A 19559-nucleotide genomic window follows, 5' to 3' on the forward strand; every position below is an offset into this window, starting at 1 on the left:
TCCTCAGTGTACCTACTGGTAGGGATATCAATAGGCAGTGAAATATTCACAAACTGGTAAGGAAGAGAGAACTTTGATAATCCACAGATTTAATAACCAGTCACTGAATTATTAAGAGTTGTGTTATGAGAAGAGGCTTTTAAATTAATGATGGGCATAATATGTCCAATGGGACCACATCCAGATAAGCTGGTATAACTTACCACAATCAGTATTTGCTTAGCTTTCAGCTGCATGTTCCTTATGTGCCATCTTTTTGCCTCATTCATTGTTTCAGGCCACACAAAGTCTATGAATCCTTTTCATCCTACATATTCATCACAGAATCCTAAGGATTTTATGAGCACAAACTTATCTAAACCTAGCACATAACATATTTGCTATCTTTAGCCTAAGAAATAAAAGTTTAAAACCATTGAGTATCTAAGAACAGCAAAGTGAAGATGATTGTAGCCTTCACCAAAGAAAATTCAGAATCAAGAGAAAATTCCACTATTTTGCCACCCTCAGAGGGATAGCATAGATGTTCTGACTTTGCAGTAATAAAAAAAAACTGCAGTCCTTTAGCATAACAGAGCTCCTGCTCGCTGAGGATTGTTGGAATAGCTCTCATGGCAGGTCGGTGACAACAGTCCCACTGTGAATTCCTATGCTTGCCTATAAATTCTCAGCTCACATTATGTTTACCTTTATGCAGCTACTTCCCATGGAAGAATAATGTTACAGAATGAAAAGCTAACATAACTCAGGACTTGATGGGCGAAGAGGAGGTCTCGAATTTTGTGAAAATGGTAAGGCTGTTTGCTTTTCTCTGTTCTCTTAGGCTGATTTTGTTAGTTCGTGTTACGAAAGTGAGAGAGACGTTACCTCTGATCGACCAATTCTATCTATGTTGGAAATGTCGTACACATCTGCAACTGCGGCAGTGTCCACACCACCTGTGCCACGCTTCTGGAGTCTTAGGTTTTCCAGGATCTTAGAAAAGCGTGGGTCCTAGGACAAAGGGATAATACTTAAATGTGGTAAGAGGCAAAATCGATTCACAATCATTGGTGCATTTACTGATAGAAGACATATAGTGAGAGATAACAGTTTAACTTTATATACTTTAAGTTCTGGGAGACATGTGTAGAATGTGCAGGTTTGTTAAATAGGTATAAATGTGTCATAGTGGTTTGCTGCACCCATCAACCCATCATCTACATTAGGTATTTCTCCTAATACTATCCCTTCCCTTCCCCAAATCCCCAACCCCTGTCAGGCTCCAGTGTGTGATGTTCCCCTCCCTGTGTCCATGTGTTCTCATTGTTCAACTCCAACTTATGAGTGAGAACATGTGGTGTTTGGTTTTCTGTTCTTGTGTTAGTTTGCTGAGAATGATGGTTTCCAGCTTCATCCATGTCCCTGCAAAGGACATGAACTCATCCTTTTTTATGGCTGCATAGTATTCCATGGTGTATGTCTGCCACATTTTCTTTATCTAGTCTATCATTGATGGGCATTTGGGTTGGTTCCAAGTCTTTGCTACTGTGAACAGTGAATCAATAAACACATGTGTGCATATGTCTTTATAACAGAATGATTTATAATCCTTTGGGTATATACCCAGTAATGGGATGGCTGGGTCAAATGGTATTTCTAGTTCTAGATCCTTCAGGAATTGCCACACTGTCTTCCACATGGTTGAACTAATTTATACTCCCACCAGCAGTGTGAAAGCATTCCTATTTCTCCACATCCTCTCCAGCATCTGTTGTTTCCTGACTTTCTAATGATCGCTGTTCTAACTGGTGTGAGATGGTATCTCAGTGTGGTTTTAATTTGCATTTATCTAATGACCAGTGCTGATGAGCTTTTTTTCATGTTTGTTGGCCACATAAATGTCATCTTTTGAGAAGTGTCTGGTCATATTCTTCACCTACTTTTTGATGGGGCTGTTTTTTTCTTGTAAATTTAAGTTCCTTGTAGATTCTGGATATTAGCCCTTTGTCAGATGGATGGATGGCAAAATTTTTCTCCCATTCTGTAGGTTGCCTGTTCACTCTGATGCTAGTTTCTTTTGCTGTGCAGAAGCTCTTTAGTTTAATTAGATCCCATTTGTCTATTTTGGCTTTTGTTGCCATTGCTTTTGGTGTTTTAGTCATGAAGTCTTTGCCCATGCCTGTGTCCTGAATGGTATTGCCTAGGTTTTTTTCTAGGTTTTTTATGGTTTTTAGGTCTTATGTTTAATCCATTTTGAGTTAATTTTTGTATAAGGTGTAAGCAAGGGGTCCAGTTTCAGTTTTCTGCATATGGCTAGCCAGTTCTCCCAACACCATTTATTAAATAGGGAATTCTTTCCCCATTGCTTGTTTTTGTCAAAGATAGTTGTAGATGTGTGGTGTTATTTCTGAGGCCTCTGTTCTGTTCCATTGGTCTATATATCTGTTTTGGTAGAAGTACCATGCTGTTTTAGTTACTGTAGCCTTGTAGTATAGTTTGAAGTCAGCATGATACCTCCAGCTTTGTTCTTTTGGCTTAGGATTGTCTTGACTATACGGGCTACTTTTTGGTTCCATATGAAATTTGAAGTAGTTTTTTCTAATTCTGTGAAGAAAGTCAGTGGTAGCTTGATGGGGATAGCATTGAATCTATAAATTACTTTGGGCAGTATGGCCATTTTCACTATAATTGATTCTTCCTATCCATGAGCATATAATATTCTTCCATTTGTTTGTATCCTCTTTTATTTATTTGAGTAGTGGTTTGTAGTTCTCCTTGAAGAGGTCCTTCACATCCCTTGTAAGTTGGATTCCTAGGTATTTTATTCTCATTGTAGCAATTGTGAATGGGAGTTCACTCATGATTTGGTTCTCTGTTTGTCTGTTATTGGTGTAGAGGAATGCTTGTGATTTTTGCACATTGATTTTGTATCCTGAGACTTTGCTGAAGTTGCTTATCAGCTTAAGGACATTTTGGGCTGAGACAATGGGGTTTTCTAAATATACAATCATGTCATCTGCAAACAGAGACAACTTGACTTCCTCTCTTCCTGTTTGAATACCCTTTATTTTTTCTCTTGCCTGATGGCCCTAGCCAGAACTTCCAACACCATATTGAATAGGAGTGGTGAGAGAGGGCATCCCTGTCATGTGCCAGTTTTCAAAGGGAATGCTTCCAGCTTTTGTCCATTCAGTATGATATTGGCTGTGGGTTTGTCATAAAGAGTTATTATTTTGAGATATGTTCCATCAATACCTAGTTTATTGAGAATTTTTAGCCTGAAGGGCTGTTGAATTTTGTCAGAGGCCTTTTCTGCATCTGTTGAGATAATCATGTGGGTTTATGCCATTGGTTCTGTTTATGTGATGGATTACGTTTGATTTGTGTATGTTGAACCAGCCTTGCATCTTAGAGATGAAGCCTACTTGATTGTGGTGGATAAGCTTTTTGATGTGCTGCTGGATTCAGTTTGCCAGTATTTTATTAAGGATTTTTGCATCGACGTTCATCAGGGATATTGCCCTGAAATTTTCTTTTTTTATTGTGTCTCTGCCAGGTTTGGGTATCAGGATAATGCTAGCCTCATAAAATGAGTTAGGGAGGAGTCCCTCTTTTTCTATTGTGTGGAATAGTTTCAGAAGGAATGGTACCAGCTCCTCTTTGTACCTCTGGTAGAATTCGGCTGTGAATCCATCTGGTCCTGGACTTTTTTTGGTTGGTAGGCTATTAATGACTGCCTCAATTTCAGAACTTGTTATTGGTCTATTCAGAGATTCAACTTCTTCCTCGTTTAGTCTTGGAAGGGTGTATATGTCCAGGAATTTATCCATTTCTTCTAGATTTTCTAGTTTATTTGCAGAGGGGTTGATAGTATTCTCTGATGGTAGTATTTCTGTAGGATCAGTGGTGATATCCCCCCTTTATCACTTTCTATTGTGTCTATTTGATTCTTCTCTCTTTTCTTTGTTAGTCTGACTCATGATCTATCTATTTTATTATTATCTATTTTATTAATCTTTTCAAAAAACGAGCTCCTGGATTCATTGATTTTTTTGAAGGGTTTTTCGTGTCTCTGTCTCCTTCAGTTCTGCTCTGATCTTAGTTATTTGTCTTCTGCTCGCTTTTGAATTTGTTGCTCTCACTTCTCTAGCTCTTTTAATTGTGATGTTAGGGTGTCAATTTTAGATCTTTCCTTTCTCCTGTAGGCATTTGGTGCTATAAATTTCCCTCCACACACTGCTTTAGCTTTGTCCCAGAGATTCTGGTACATTGTGTCTTTGTTCTTATTGGTTTCACAGAACTTATTTATTCTGCCTTCATTTCGTTATTTACCCAGTAGTCATTCAGGAGCAGATTATTCAATTTCTATGTAGTTGTGCGGTTTTGAGTGAGTTTCTTAATCTTGAGTTCTAATTTGATTGCACTGTGGTCTGAGAGACTGTTATGATATCCGTTCTTTTTCATTTGCTGAGAAGTGTTTTACTTCCAATTATGTGGTCGGTTTTAGAATAAGTGCGATGTAATGCTGAGAACAATATACATATTCTGTTGATTTGGGGTGAAGTCTCCCACTGTTATTATGTGGGAGTCTAAGTCTCTTTGTAGGTCTCTAAGAACAGTGCTCTAAGACAGCGTTCCTCCAAGTGTAGACCCTTGACCAACAACCCCAGCATCACCTGGAAACTTGTTAGAAATGCGAATTCTGCAGGTGGGGCCTAGTAACTTGTGTTTTACCAAGTCCTTCAGGTGATCTCGTGCATGCTCAAGTTTGAGAACTGCTTGAACTAGGAGAGACAGAGAAAGGAGATAGAAAGAACCAGATAGCGCAGAGACTACCTATCTTGATTTGTTACATGAGGAAAAATGTAAAGGCCGTATTCTTGAAGCTACCATCTTTTTCTTACAGCCCCTTAACCTTTTATTCTAACTAATACAAATGTCTTTTGAGGCAAACTTAATTTTTTCTTATTTTTATATTGTAGGTAGAGAAAGTAAGGGTTAAGGAATGGGCAGTGATGTTTTCTCCCTCCACAGTCACATCTGAGCTGATCCCTGGCCCATCAGGGCCGTTGGGCACATAACAGTACCTTGCTGAGCTTTGGGATCCTAACGTGGACACCAGCTCGTAGTCCTGTTCCAAGATTCGAAGGACAGGTCAAAATGTATCCTAGGCGCTCATTCCACATGAACTCCCAGCCTCGTTCTTGGATTAACCGTTCTACCTACAAGTAGAACCACAGCGAATAAATGATAGCATTTTCCAACATCCATTCATTCAGCACATCCCTAGCACCAGTGGGGAAGAGATGTATACCCTCCTCTGGCATGAATGAAATTAAGGTAAATTTATAGTACTCCTTTAAGAGAAAATAATACCTCCCCTACCAGACTATTAAAATGATCCAATTAAGTTAAATGAACCATGTAAATCAGTGGTCCCCAATCATTTTGGCATCAGGGACTGGTGTCTTGGAAGACAGTTTTTCCATGGATCGTAGGGAGGGAATGTTTCGGGATGAAACTGTTGTTCCACCTCAGATCATCAGGCATTAGCTTCTCATAAGGAGCATGCAACTTAGACCCCTCCCATGCGCAGTTCACAATAGGGTTTGTGCTTCTATGAGAATCTCATGCCTCTGCTGATCTGACAGGAGGCACAGCTCAGGTAGTAATGCTGGCTCGCCCACTACTCACCTCCTGCTGTGCAGCCCAGTTCCTAACAAACCACAGACCTGTACCAGGTCCATGGCCTGGGGGTTGAGGACCCCTGATGTAAAGCAGTCAACATAGTACCTGGCACGTACTAAGCACTCAATGAATATTGGTGGCATTTTTCATGCCAAGAGAGTAGGAGAATATAGGAATTCTCAGCAGGTAAGTCTATGGTCAGGCTACATTCTCTGTCATCTCTATGCTTAGAATAGCTCAGAGCGATATTAAATAAATAAAAAAACAAGTAATGATCCACAGACTTCCCTAAACCACAGTGGAATGCGGAGGTAAGCATAATAGCTTTCTAATAACAAGAGAAAGTCACCTATGTTCTGAAGCACCACCTTGGAAGTTCCACTCCAAAAAATGCCTTGAGGCTGGGCGCAGTGGCTCATGTCTATAATGTCAGCACTTCGGGAGGCTGAGGCAGGCGGATCACCTGAGGTCGGGAGTTTGAGGCTAGCCTGGCCAACATGGTGAACCCCCCCCCCCCCCCCCCACTAAAAATACAAAAATTAGCCAGGCGTGGTGGTGACCGCCTGTAATCCCAGCTATTCTGGAGGCTGAGGCAGGATAATCACTTTCACTTGAACCCAGGAGGCGGCAGTTGCAGTGAGCTGAGATTACGCCACTGTACTCCAGCCTGGGTGATGAGTGAAATTTCATCTCAAAAAAATTAATTAAAAAGGCTTGATTTCTAGAAAAAAAAATTAGCTCCATCTTGGAAGTTCCCATAGTGTCTTCGTTCAAGAACAAACAATATGGTAATTTTATTTTAATAAATATCCAGAAATCTCAGATAACATCTTACTTCTTTTAGTCCACGACAGAATCGCTCAAATACTCGTTTCATATTGCCTCCTTTTTCCATTGAGATTACCCTGGTGTGATCCTCCTCATTTATCCAGATGAGAAATGTCTTATCATAATTATGCCTAATGAAGAGAGAAATATGGTACTGAGTGTTAATTGCATTTGTTTCAACACAGGAAAACTCCCATTACCTCCCTAAGCTTGATAGCTTCATTTCACCTTCCTCATTTCCTAGATGGCCCTAATCTCTTAACTGTGCCTGAACAAGTATGACAAAATAATGTTACTTTGACAGAAGGAAGATTAAGACCAACTCTCACCCTTAAAGATGTCATGTTTTTACCAAACAAGAATATAATTTCCCCTAGGTCCTCTGACTAGGATGACAATTCAACTGTATGACATTTGGCTTTGACACAACGTTTTGTCTCCTAAAAGATTCAACCAAAATCTTGTGCTTTAAAAAGGAGATGGGTTATCTTCCACCCAAGATGTTTAAGGTATGCAGCATTTCACAGGTTTGCTCCATAGATTCTGCCTGACCATCCCTACAGAGCAGCTGCATATGAACACTTTTATTTCTGCTCCTTCAGGTACACTCATATGACCTGTCAGGGTGCAGGAGGCAAAGTGGGCTGAGGCCTGTTGGCCAACATAAAACGTGTGTGCACTAGGTATCAGTTCTTTTAGGGTTTTTCTTAAATCCTCAATATTTTTTATGTTTTGCTCTTTTAATGTTATGAAACAGATTATCTGTGAGGTCAAATAATATGAAGTAAATTTTTTCTTAAAAGCCAGCCTTTTTTCTCATGCATAATTCATGCAAACCAGGTCATATTTCACACATCTTAGAAATATCACAATACTTAGATACACACACACACACACACACACACACACACACACACACACACACACACAATTTCCAAGTAGTCTTTTTCGTTTAGCTCATCTGGGCATGCTGTCAGCTGCAGTACACAGAAACTCCGGGTTAGGATAAGCAGGTGATCTCAAAGAGATCCTCTGCAGATATTGCAAATGCGAAAATGCTGCATCCATACCAGATTCCCCTGGCATCTGGCCAGTCACGGGCCATCCCAGCACATGTTAATAAAGGGGACACTGGCTTATCAAACAGAAAGTGGTCCTGTAGGCCAAAAGGGATAAAGCAGAGAGGAGAGACTGATGAGATCAAACAGGACTGCAAGTGCCAGGTGAACAAGTTCCAACTCACTTATCATGGCTGCTGTCTCTTAGCTTTGGCTGCGCACTAGAATCACCTGGGAGCTTCAAACAATGCCTACTTCCCATCCCCCAGAGATTCTGACCTAGCTGTTATAGACTGGTCTGGGCATCAGGACTTTCTAAAAACTCTTCAGGTGATTCTAGATTCTAGTGTGCAGCTCATGTTGGAAAACACTGGGTTAGTCCATATGGAACTCATTACATCATTGTGGAGTGGGTATACACTACCAATGCCAACCCTATGCAGTGGCTGAGTGAGCAATGAATGAGGGATACTATCCTGAAAAGGCTGGTCTACACACTGGTCATTCTCTGTTTCTAGTATTATTGTTTTATTATTTATTTCATTAAAAAGTATTAGAGATGTACAATAATGATCAATAAATAAAAATAGTTACCATTAATGCTGACTGTGCCAGGCTCTAGATTACAGGCTTTTATTTCCTTTAATCTTCACAACTCTATGAAATAAGTGTAATTATTCTATTTTATAAATGAAGAAAACAGATTCACAGAGATCAAACAACCTGTCCAATAAGATGGTTGTAGGAAGTATCAGAGTAAAGATTGAAATCTAGACTTCTGTGACTCCCAAGCCTGTGCCTTTAACCACTGCGATGTACTACTCCACATACCAAAATCAAAGTCAAGACTTTTTTTTTTTGCAATGTGTATACTATTTCTTGCATAGCTACACATGTACTCTACAGTGAGATATATTCAAATATGATTACTCTGAGGTAAGAAACCAAGTGGATGTGGGGAGAGGAGTCCTACAGTCTCTAAGTGGGAGAGATCAGAGACTTCAGCCAGGAGAGGACTGTGACCTGCCACCGCCCAGGGAGCACCATGTCCCTTAAGCAGGAAACCAGCGTGACTACTTGAGGTAGAGGGGAGCTTATTCTGTAACTGGGCAGGAAAATAGTTGGCCTGGTGGCCACAGGGACGAGGAGACTAAGGCCCCTAGGCCATATAGTTGGCCTCTCTGGTTTGGAAATGAGGCATCTTTCTTAGCATTTGCATCTTTTGAAATAACAAAATTTTGTTTCTGTTTTTTTTTAAGAGTTAAAAGTTACTGTTGAAAATGCTATCTTGTTTTAGCTCTGCTAAGACGAAAATAAGTAAGGGACTTGAGTTTTGTGCACCCTGGTGCCAGAGGGAAGCTGTGGTGAACATGGTGGAAGCAACAGGAATCAACCCCACCAGGAAATGCAGAGGCTGACTCCACAAGAGTCAGGGTAGGCCTCCCACCTGGAATTTCCTTTCTAGATTCTCCTGGCTTCCAGGATTTTCTTTGGCTGTGATAATGGAAACCATCTTCTGGGCACAGACAGGACTTCCACACCTAACTGTTCCCATTTATCAACAAGCTAGGAGATCCTCCATTCATCTCCACCCTCCTATCCGTAGGCACCATCTCCATATTGGAGTTTCCTATGCAGATTTTATCCATAGAATATTTCAGTGTTTGACAAGTACGATGTATGGCCTCATCTTTCTTTCTTATACTGAACACGTAGATGCTCTTGGGCTGAGCCCAGGGGTGGAGCCCCGCAAGCTCCCGGGCAGGGTAAGGGCTTGAGCAGAGCACCAGGAGAGGCCTTCCTGTGCAGGTCAGAGCCCTTGGTCCAGTTCCTCTCCAGGGAGCCCCATCTGCTACTCACATCGATGAGCCGCTGCTGATCCTGCTCCGTCATCTCGGACAGCTTGTAGTAGCGGCCAGCCAGGTCCCCCTTGAGGCCCTCCAGGGCGGTGATGGCCACGTTCTCCACCTCCCTCCGCTCGGCCCGGGTGCAGGCGGGCGGCAGGCTCAGCCCACGGATGCTGCGGCCGGTGCGCACCCGAGAAGACAGCACATAATGCTCATCGAACTGCCCTTGGGTGATCTGCCAAGCAGAGTGTGGGGTCACTGCAGCCAGCCTCGGACCACGGTCCTGCCAGCCACAGTGGGTTCTAATCTGCTGATCCGCAGTTTCCCTGGGGACCCTCAGGCACTGTGCACGACTGCACAATCCATAAGTTGGATACATTCTGGAAGTCTTGGGGCAGGGGCCTTCGACTAGTAAAGAGGAAAGCTGTTTTAAATAGTGTGGTCTGGGGTCCTTGAACGTCACTGGGTGGTTTGGGATGAAAAAGGAAGTAGCTTTAGGAAAGGTTTAAAGTTCCCAATGACCAACCCTTCCCTGGTTGTATTTATTTTAAAAACAAAGACTTTGGGACCTTCCTAACCTTCTCTGTGGCCCTCCAGGGGGAAGGCCGTGCCAGGGCAGTCAGTGCCTTCCAGGGGTATCTGACTCAGAGTGGGCAACCCCTCTCTCCAGGGCTCTTCCCCTTGGGCTCTGGAGTGCCAGCTTCGTGGGGAGGGAGAGGGAGGCTGGAGCTTACCTTGGATGCGTCCAGATCCGTTGTGTGCTTCATCACTCTGGGGTCGTAGCCGTTGTGTCTTAGTTTGATGACGGGGTCAAAAAGGTCAGCAAACACCTGCAGGAGGGAGGATGGGTGTTTCCTCTTTAATTGGTTCACCTACTATTCAAAGACCTTTCCATTCACTTGCCCCTTCTATCTTAAAAGCCAAAGTTGATGCCCTCCTCTGAAATTCTCAGGACTATCATGTAGGAAATGGATGTGAGAATGGATTGGTTAATAATAGTAATAACAAGAGAGAAAGCCTTTTGGAGGCATCTTGCCCCTTGAGACAGGGTGGAGCTGGTGAGTTCTGTTATCTTAGCCTCCCCCTGAGTGATTCTACCAAAATCACTGCCATCAGACTGAGCAAGAAAATACTTATGGTTAGGAATTTAAGGAGTTTCCTAGACATGTTTGCCTTTGTGGGTTACAAGAAGCTACCTGATCAGAGGCTACACAGTTTTATGCTTAAGGGAAAGTCAGATTCTAAACATTAAGCTACATATGAAATCTGTTGAAAACCTGGCTATGCCAGAAGAAAAGTACATAGCAGCAGTTCGGGCAAAGCAGGGACCTCTCACCCTGTGCAGACCTTCCCCAGCCCAAACTATCTCGTGCAAAATCTTTTCTATAAACAAAACCTCAGGCATATCCTTTACGTTTAAAAAAAAAAAATGTTAAAAGAAGTTGTAACAAAGCACCCTGCAGACTTTGGGAGCTGTGGGAAGTGGGGAGGGCTTTGGGTCCATAGAGCTACCGCTAGCTTGGGACCCAAACTAGACCCAGGGTTGTGCACTGCTGTACGTAAATGAGCCACCAGTCGTGTTTATTCAAGATGGCTCCCTCTCTTCTGTATGGCTGCCTTTCTAGGGAACTGCCTTCGGCTCCCTGCAACAGAAGAACCCAAAAGGGTGGACCTGAAGGAGGAGGGCTGCAGGCATTTGCCTCAGCCGAGAGGCTGCTCTGTGGAGGGGACGCATGGTGGCTGAGCGCTGTTCCAGCCGACCACCCTGTGCTTCAGCATTGAGGATGAGGATGCCGAGGTCATGGGATTTATCCAAGAGACTTGGTGAATTCAGTAGTCTGGGCTACAGTGATTGTCTAATCAGTAATAGGAGAGAATTCAATAATAGAAGTAATAGGAGAATTCCTCATGTTCCTAAAGATACACTGAACCCTCCTCCCGACACCCACCCAATAAAACTCAGCCACAAACACATCAGCTCCTAATGTCTTACTGGTGAATACACACCATTCGATTTTATTGTTTCTGTACCAACTCATCCCCTCGACAAGCTCAGAGTTCTGTCATGCAATTCATTCCTCCACAGGGAGGGATCTTAGCACAGCAGCAAGGGAAGCCTTGTCCCTGGGAAGCTATAGACCTCATTGTTTCAGAAAGCATTCCAGATGGTTCTGCTGGAGTTGGCTTCCCTTTATGGGAGCCCTTCCTGAGAAGGTAGAAAGTTGGCCCCATAGAGAAGAAAAGGACCCCAGGACTGTGCAATTCAATCATATCCAGAGCATCCCTCCCACCCTGGAACCAGCAGCCAATAGTTTTACCTCATAGGACTCCTCGTCACCAGCCACCATGCCCACAGTCTTTATGAAGGGATGGCCAGGGTTGTCCACTCCAGTCTGGATGCACTGGTCCAGGGTGTAGCCGTTGGGCGTCACCTTGTTGCGAAGCTTGGCATAGATGGCGGGGGTGAGGCACTCAGCCATGCAGTTGTTGTGCTTGCGCAGGTCTGGGTAGTCTGCGCTGTGTGGAGAGGAGGGCAAGCTGTCAGCCAGCAGCCCCTGAGGAAAGGGGCCAATGGAAGGACTTGGTGTTTGCCTATCCTTCCACTAGGCTCCCTTCAGCCAGCAGGCACAGGGATACTTGGCTAGAACTGCTCAGGAGTCATACATGAAGACACCAGGTTTCAAAAAATGAGCAAGTTCCACGAGAGCAGGGACTTTGCCTTTTTGAGAACAGTCCCTGGCTATTGAAACCAGTGTTCAGTAAATACCTTCTGGAATAACAGAAATCAAAATGGGTGCTGTACACACCCTGGGGTGTGTACTGATTGAGGAATAGGAGATTCAGGACCACCACAGCCTTAAACACAGGTCACGTCACCTCAGGAATTCCCCAGGTACATGGTGGTTGCTGGCGATTCCCTCAGAGATCCTGATTTCCATAAGAGACAGTAAATGTCTCTAAGAGACACCTCAGTGGTTTTCCTCATCTCTCATCCATACCTGCCAATGTGGAATTCTGCATGCCACTCAGACTCTGCTCAGCACACACTATCTCATCCATGGCAGGGTTCCAAGGGCTGAGAAAACACGTCTATTTTCATCTCTCTCATGCCACTCCTCCACTTTCCATCTGCAATGTCCTTTAGAGCTGACACTTACAGTCAGTACTACGATATCCCTTTTTTCCAGAAGGAGGTAGAGCAGTGAGAGAGGCATGGGTCTGGAATTGGGGGGCCTGGATTTGCATTTGGCTGCACTAGCTATGTGAACTTGGGCACTGTTTAATTTTTCTAGGCCTTCATTTCATCACCAAAGGATCCTAAGATGAATAAGATACTCCATGTAAAGTGCTGGTCATACATGAAAGTGCTCCACAAATGTTAACTATCCCCATTATTACTATTCAACTGGACTGCAAGCTCTAAGCAAGAATGAGGACGCTACACTTCTTTGTATACACCACAGGTCACTGGTTTAACGAGCCTCATAATGATTTTCCATTTTAGTCTTCCTCAAAAGCAAAAAGGACCCTTGCTAACAGTTTCCAGCAGGGGAAGGCATATTTCTTGCTGGTCTTTGAAGCTTTTCTGTGTTTGTGTTTGTTTTGTTTGAGATGGAATCTTGCTCTGTCACCAGGTTGGAGCGCAGTGGTGCTATCTCGGCTCACTACAACCTCCGCCTCCCAGGTTCAAGCGCTTCTCCTGTCTCAGGCTCCCGAGTAGCTGGGACTACAGGCGTGTGCCACTACACCCAGCTAATTTTTTTGTATTTTTAGTAGAGATGGGGTTTCACCATCTTGGCCAGGATGGTCTCAATCTCTTGACCTCTTGATCCGGCCTCCCAAAGTGCTAGGATTACATGCGTGAGCCACCGCACCCAGCCTGAAGTTATTTTAAAGTCAGGAGCCTTTACCTTGGAGGGAATAACCTGGGCTGCTCCCGGATCTCAGCACACACTTTCTGCCGGTTCAGCAGGTACCCGGTGGTCAGGGCACTGGTGCCCATGGTAACAAACAGCAGAGAAGCATTGCGGCCAGTTAGCAACTTAGAAAAGATACTGGCCATCTTTCTTCTTGAATAAGTGTCTGGAAAGCAAAGAAACTGGATTAGATAGCTGCATAGGATGACCCTGAGCCACAGCATAGAGGTCAACAGGCAAGAGAACCGCAGGAGCCATAGCCTCTCTTTCTGGTTTCTCTCTCTCTCTCTCTCTCTCTCTCTCTCTCTCTCTCTCCCCTTCTCTCTCTGTCTGTGTGTGTATGTGTGTGTGTGTTTTCTATTTCTTGCTTTGCTTTTTCATATTGCTTGGGAAAATTTGGGTAGTTTTAGACATTAATGTCTAAACTTCCTTAACGTCATGTCTTCTGTTAATATGATAAAAAATAACAGCAGAGGATGTCTTCTTCCAGCTATTTGACAGACCAGGTGCTCTTTTGAACTTCGCCACTGCATCATAACTAGACCCTGAACAGGATGGATTTCTGGACTTCTGAAAGGTAGGAGAAATTTCTGAGGACCACCCTGGAATAGGGGCTGACACTGGGATTCCCCCACTGAAGTAGGACCTTTGAAAGAGGCTGAAGTGGCACAAAGTCAGCAGACCTCAACTTCTGGCTCCTGCCTGAAGCAAGTCTAAAAGCTCTCTGAGGAAATTATACTCAGTTTAGGCCCTGGATTCCTACAGATTAAGATGAAACAATGAACTCCCAAAGATCACCAAACACAAGGAGGTATAATGAATGAGAGTCAACAGAAGAAATAGCAGATGTAGACTGCTAATGACTGAAGATGCTGGAACTGTCAGACAATAATATCAGTAAGCCCTATATTGAATGTTTAAAGTGTGGAATCATAGTTATGAGCAAGCAACAAGAGACTGTTAAGAATGACCAAGTTGATTTGAAAGAACCAAATTGCACCACTCATTATGATGCAGCTGAACATAGAATGAACTGGAAGATATATCTTAAGAAATTACTCAGAATGTAGCGCAGAGAAATGAGAAAATGGAAAATAGATGTAGATTAAGAGATATGACGGATAGAATGATATGACGGATAGAATGTCAAGCTCAAATACACATCAAAGTGAAGTCCCAGAAAGAGAGAATAGAGAAAACAGAGAAGTCAGATTTGAAGAGGAATGGCTGAGAGACATTTTTAAAACTGATAAAAGAATCCATGATTCAAGAGGTATAACATAATCTAAGCAAACAAAAAAGACATTGACACCTAGACAGATAATGAAACTGCAGAATATCGGTGACAAAGACGTGAAAAGCAGTCAGAAAAGACAGTTTACCTACAAAGAAATGACAAACGAGCTGATTTTTTGATAATAGCCCAGGTAAATAATATTTTTAGAAGCAATAACTGTCAACCTAGAACTGGGGAACTAGTCTAACCATTTTTTCAAAAATGAGCGTAAAAAAAATTGATAAAAAATAGATCAATAACAAAGGAATTACTAAACTATATGCTTCAGAAAGAAAGGAAATGATAGCATAAGGAGAGAGCCTGAAATTGCAAAAAATGGAGAAAACACATATAAATGTAAATAAGTATTTATATATTTATAATACAAATACTGAACTACCAACAAATGAAAAAGGATAAACATGCACAGACATTAGAAGGGCCAGTTAGCCCCAAGCAGGGAGCTGTGTTACGTGGCTCTTTGAGTAGAAAACAAAAGAGCAGGTAGTTCTCAGTACTCTCTATTTGATCTCCATGATGCCCAAATACTGTGTGGGCCCAGGACGGTGGCTCATACATGTAATCCCAGCACTGGGAGGCAAAGGTGGGCAGAGCACTTGAGGCCAGGAGTTTGAGACCAGCCTGGCCAACATTGTTTGCTGTCTTTTAGTAGAGACAGCAAAACCTTGTCTCTACTAAAAATACAAAAAGTTAGCTGAGTGTGGTGGCATGCACCTGTAGTCTCAGCTACTCAGAAGGCTAAGGCATGAGAATCATGACTTGATTGAGCCTCCGTGTTCAATCAATCCTCCTTGTTCAAGCCTCCGTGGCTTGAACCCAGGAGGTGGAGGTTGCAGTGATCTGAGATTGTACCACTGCAATCCAGCCTGGATGACAGAGCGAAACTGCCTCAATAAATAAATAAATAAATAAAAGAGTATGGATTTCCCTAACATTTGGAAGGCTCCCAAGACTCAGCTGCAAGATGCTCCAAGCTTAGATGGATTGATTGCTTCAAAGAACTTGGTGATGTGTAAGGCTATAGCTGAAAACCTGGGCCATCCAGTGAAGGATAAACAACAACTCCTAATAGAACCTTCATTTGGAAGTCTCTGCTAAACCTGAATGTCCCAACTAAAAGCATCAAAGACCTTAAAAACATTTAAGAATGTTTATGTGTGCAAATAACAAATCAAGTCTCTTCTGAGTAGGGGTTACAGTATATAGGTTACAGGATAGCCCAGGAAATCAGATTATTAGTTCCTCTTCCATGCTAGTATCTGCAAACAATTCTTTCAATTCTAAAGCCAATTTCAATTCTAAAGTAAGTTACTAAGAGCACACAAGATAAATTGGTCATTTCTTGAAGTTGTCCTGGGGACTGGTAAAGACCAGCATTCAATCGCATCATGTAAACTTATTTGCTCCTGTACTAGAGTTCAGGTCCTCATGTCAGTATCCCTCCAAGAATAGATAATGGCTCTTCAGTGAGCTGCACCAGTGCTTCCTGGTCCTTGCCTACAGCAGGCAACACTAGCATACATCTTTTTGGGCTATCTTATCTGCCATCACACCCTCAAATCCACTTTCTAACTAGAGGGAGGCAATGCTGTCACTCTAGAGGTTTACTGTAGAACTCACCAAAGTGAAAGCAGCTTTGCCCAGATTCTTTCCAGGCAGTATGGGCCTAAACATAAGCCAGACATGGTCTTCCTAAGCTAACAGGAAGTATGTTTCTTTCTGGGATTGACCAGGGATGACCCAAATGTTTTGGTCTCTATTTTTCGTTCCTTAAATTGCCTGTCCACTGATGTGTTCAAGTCAGAGTCTGTTTGTGACGATAAATCTTAGGAAGCAGAGCCAAGAGGAAGGGGAGTGAATGGTCTCCATGTATAGCCCTGTGACCACTGGAGGTCTTCCTCCCTGCAAAGGTGATGTGTGAGTAGGTATCGGGCTCAAAATATTAATGCTTGAAGTGTCATCATATCCATATTTTAGTTCCTGGAAGGAACTAATTTATTCTAATTAAGTTAGAATTTATTATTAATTTATTCTGAGTTCCAATACCGCCCTAATGTCTGAGCAACAAAGGATGATTCGTGTGGATAATCCTAGGGAAGCTTTGGTCGTAGCTAACAAAGCAATCTTGGAACTAAAATTCCTCGGTATCCTTGCTTTGATTCCTTGAAGAGAATTGATACAGACTCCAAGTTTTGGTGAAGCAAAGAATTCCTGCTTCCTTGACTGTTTTTCTCGCCAGGACACAAAGAGGTATTGAATTTCACTATTAAGACCTTAATTAGTAACCATGTTTGTGAAAGTGAAACAAAGGTCTCACTGAACAGGCTGGTGATCTGGCAGTGGCTGTTCCATGCTCTCCAAAGACCCAGAATCATGTCTTGCCATGAAATCACTTTTCTTCATGATTAAACTAAATCTCTCTTGCATGTTAAAAGTTAGTCTTTAAAAAGCTGTGCAGTCAGAACATTGCTTTGTCTTACACATTTCCCTGTTACCTGGCAGGCCCCAAATGTTACATAAGCATTCTCTGCAGCTGTAACCCCCACTCAGAAGAGGCTTGTTATTTGCACACATGATAACATGTGACATAAGTAAAGCTGGGAAGATGTTTGTTTGTAAGGGGTAATTTGTGTCTACCGAAGCAGGTAGTATTTGGTTTTGCCTAGCTTCCAAACATGGTTTTATAAGTCAGTATATCTTGTGAAACCATTAGGACAAGAGTTTGGAACAAAAAGAAATCTCAGGCTCATTGCAAAGCTTTTTTAATGTTTTCAATTCCCTCCATGTTCTGAGCATTATCATAACGTACTGAACTGTTCTGTTCAGAGACCACTAGGAAGAGAAGATGAGGAACCAGAGCAGCCAGGATGTTTCTCCCTGGGATAGAAGCTCAAGCATTCAGACACCCTCACTGTGGGCTCCACTTCTGTAGCCAGAGGGGATCGGAAACAGCAGGAGCATCTCACATACAGCTTGTAGGAAACACATATGTTTTCCCCAAATACTCATTTTTGCAGTTGGTCCTTGCTGGCTGATCCACCTTTTCTGTCAGCATATGGTGAGCAGTTCGGTGAGAGGACCACACTTCAATCCTGGCAGGTACGGGTCCACAAGGACCCTTCTCCCAGGGAACGCTGGCTGCTAGATCTCACAAGGCTTAGGGAACCTGGCTTCTCAACTTCGCTGCTGCCTGTGTTTCTTCCCACCATCCCCTCCACTCTAATTGGCCCTGTTTTCCGGCCTTACATCTGCCACTGTGCCCTTTCTCACAGGGATCCCAGAAAGTCTTAGATGAGTTACAGCCTGGGATTGGCTTCTAGCCCCAGTAGGAGGCATGGAATTCATCCATCAAGGAACTCTTTACTGAGAGCCTACTAAGTGTCAGGCATTGCACTAGGCAACAATGATATGAAAGTGAGCAAAAGAAACAGTTCTCTCCTGTGGGGGCTTCTAATTCATTTGTGGCAGACGGTTAAGAAACAAGAAAACAAAATCATAGGTGGGGATGAGTGCAAACAAGGGAATAAGCAGCATATTATTCCGAGAAAGTGTAAGTGATATCTACTTTTAAATAGGCTAGGCAGGGGCAGAGAATAGAACAGCAAAGCCTTAAAGCTGGACAGATCTGGACTCGCCCCAGGACAGAAAGGAGGTCAGTGGGCTGAAGCACAGGGAGCAAATCACAGTGGGCTTCAGGAAGGATGGAGGGGTGGGGTGGAAGGGAGCCAGGTGTGCAGACCTTGAGACCACCCTAAGGAGTCTGGATTTTATCCCTGCTTGCAAGCAGGAGATGAGCTGAGCTCATTTTATGAGTTACAGGGGCAGCTCTGGCTGCCAGTGGAGAATAGTTTAGAGGGACATGTGCAGAATGCAAGCAGAGAGAGCAGTCAGAGGCCCTAGAGGTGGTCCTGGTGAGAGATGAGGTGCTGAGACCCAGGTGAGTCAGCGAGGATGAGGAAGAGAATGTATTTGCAGTCTATTCTGGGGCAGAACTGACAGGTCTTGCTAATGGTTTGGAAATGAAAGATAAAATCAGGGATGCCTGAGATTTCTGGTCTACAGTTGGTTGGGTGGTGAGAGCCTTAGGTATTGGGGCCCACTGGTTGGGGAGCAGTTGGAGGGCAGTGTTGCTGGCAGATGTGGATGATCTGTATGGTGGCCCCAGGCCCCTTGCACCACAGCTGCTGGGACTCTTCACAGCTCTGGCCCTGCTGCGCTCTCTGCCTGATCCCCTGCTGCCCCATCTCAGCTTTCCCATCCCGCTGGCTCCTGGGACTCTTTCAAAGTCTTTGTAAGACTTATAGTGAAGGCCTGGCCATCGGTCCCCATTTCTGCTCAGCACCACCACAGAGACTGCTATACCTAGTGATGACATCGTGCCCTAAGAATTTCCCCACATTCTCTTCAACACCCAGACAACCTCAGATGTAGCTGCTCTCTCAGGCCTTCAATGTACATCTCCACCCAAATGAGTAATATTTGCATTACAAGGAGGAAAGGAGAGAGGGAACCTTTGGGTACCTGCTATACCAGGCACATTGTATGCTATTGTCCCTGTTTTCCAGATGAAGCCAGATTCAGAGAAGGTGTAAGTGATATCTACTATCTGTGAAGTTAAATGACTTGTCCAGGCTTATGCTGCTAGGGAGTGACAGAGAATTTGAATGCACACCTATCTGACTCCACCTCTCATGTTCTTTCCACATGGCCAGCAAGCTCCGCTGTCCCACCTCACACTTCTGGGAGGTGGCTACCCCCTCTTTCTACCCCACTTTCTGGATCTTGACAAGGGGTTCTGCCCTGCCCCAGCTGTCAAAGCCTGCGGCAGCTGCCAAAAAACCTCAACACAGGCGTACTTTGGACCTCCATCATGTGTTGACGTCACAGATGCTGTACCAGGCATTTGACTCCTTGATCTAAAGCCAGGATTCCTGGCCAACAT

The 19559-nt window shown here is 43.5% G+C and overlaps 1 protein-coding gene and 1 long non-coding RNA gene across 3 annotated transcripts in view; one reads left to right on the plus strand and one right to left on the minus strand.

Moving 5' to 3' along the window:
* The window catches only part of LOC104680189, a 40796-nt gene extending 29421 nt beyond the window's left edge, over window positions 1-11375 (plus strand). Inside the window, exons 2-3 of the long non-coding RNA XR_750416.2 lie at window positions 698-791; window positions 11029-11375. This is a non-coding gene — a long non-coding RNA (uncharacterized LOC104680189). The remainder of the gene's footprint in view (window positions 1-697; window positions 792-11028) is intronic.
* The window catches only part of CKMT2 (creatine kinase, mitochondrial 2), a 31829-nt gene that overhangs the window by 1798 nt on the left and 10472 nt on the right, over window positions 1-19559 (minus strand). For both annotated transcript variants that reach the window (XM_010386025.2, XM_010386026.2), the window contains exons 2-9: window positions 13315-13486; window positions 11722-11920; window positions 10138-10233; window positions 9417-9638; window positions 7569-7654; window positions 6506-6629; window positions 5070-5204; window positions 868-993 (exon numbers count right to left, since the gene is read on the minus strand). In XM_010386025.2, coding sequence (XP_010384327.1) covers window positions 868-993; window positions 5070-5204; window positions 6506-6629; window positions 7569-7654; window positions 9417-9638; window positions 10138-10233; window positions 11722-11920; window positions 13315-13466 — 1140 coding nt within the window. In that variant the 5' untranslated portion in view covers window positions 13467-13486. The remainder of the gene's footprint in view (window positions 1-867; window positions 994-5069; window positions 5205-6505; window positions 6630-7568; window positions 7655-9416; window positions 9639-10137; window positions 10234-11721; window positions 11921-13314; window positions 13487-19559) is intronic.

This window comes from Rhinopithecus roxellana, chromosome 3, assembly GCF_007565055.1.
Source record: "Rhinopithecus roxellana isolate Shanxi Qingling chromosome 3, ASM756505v1, whole genome shotgun sequence".
NCBI lineage: Eukaryota > Metazoa > Chordata > Mammalia > Primates > Cercopithecidae > Rhinopithecus > Rhinopithecus roxellana.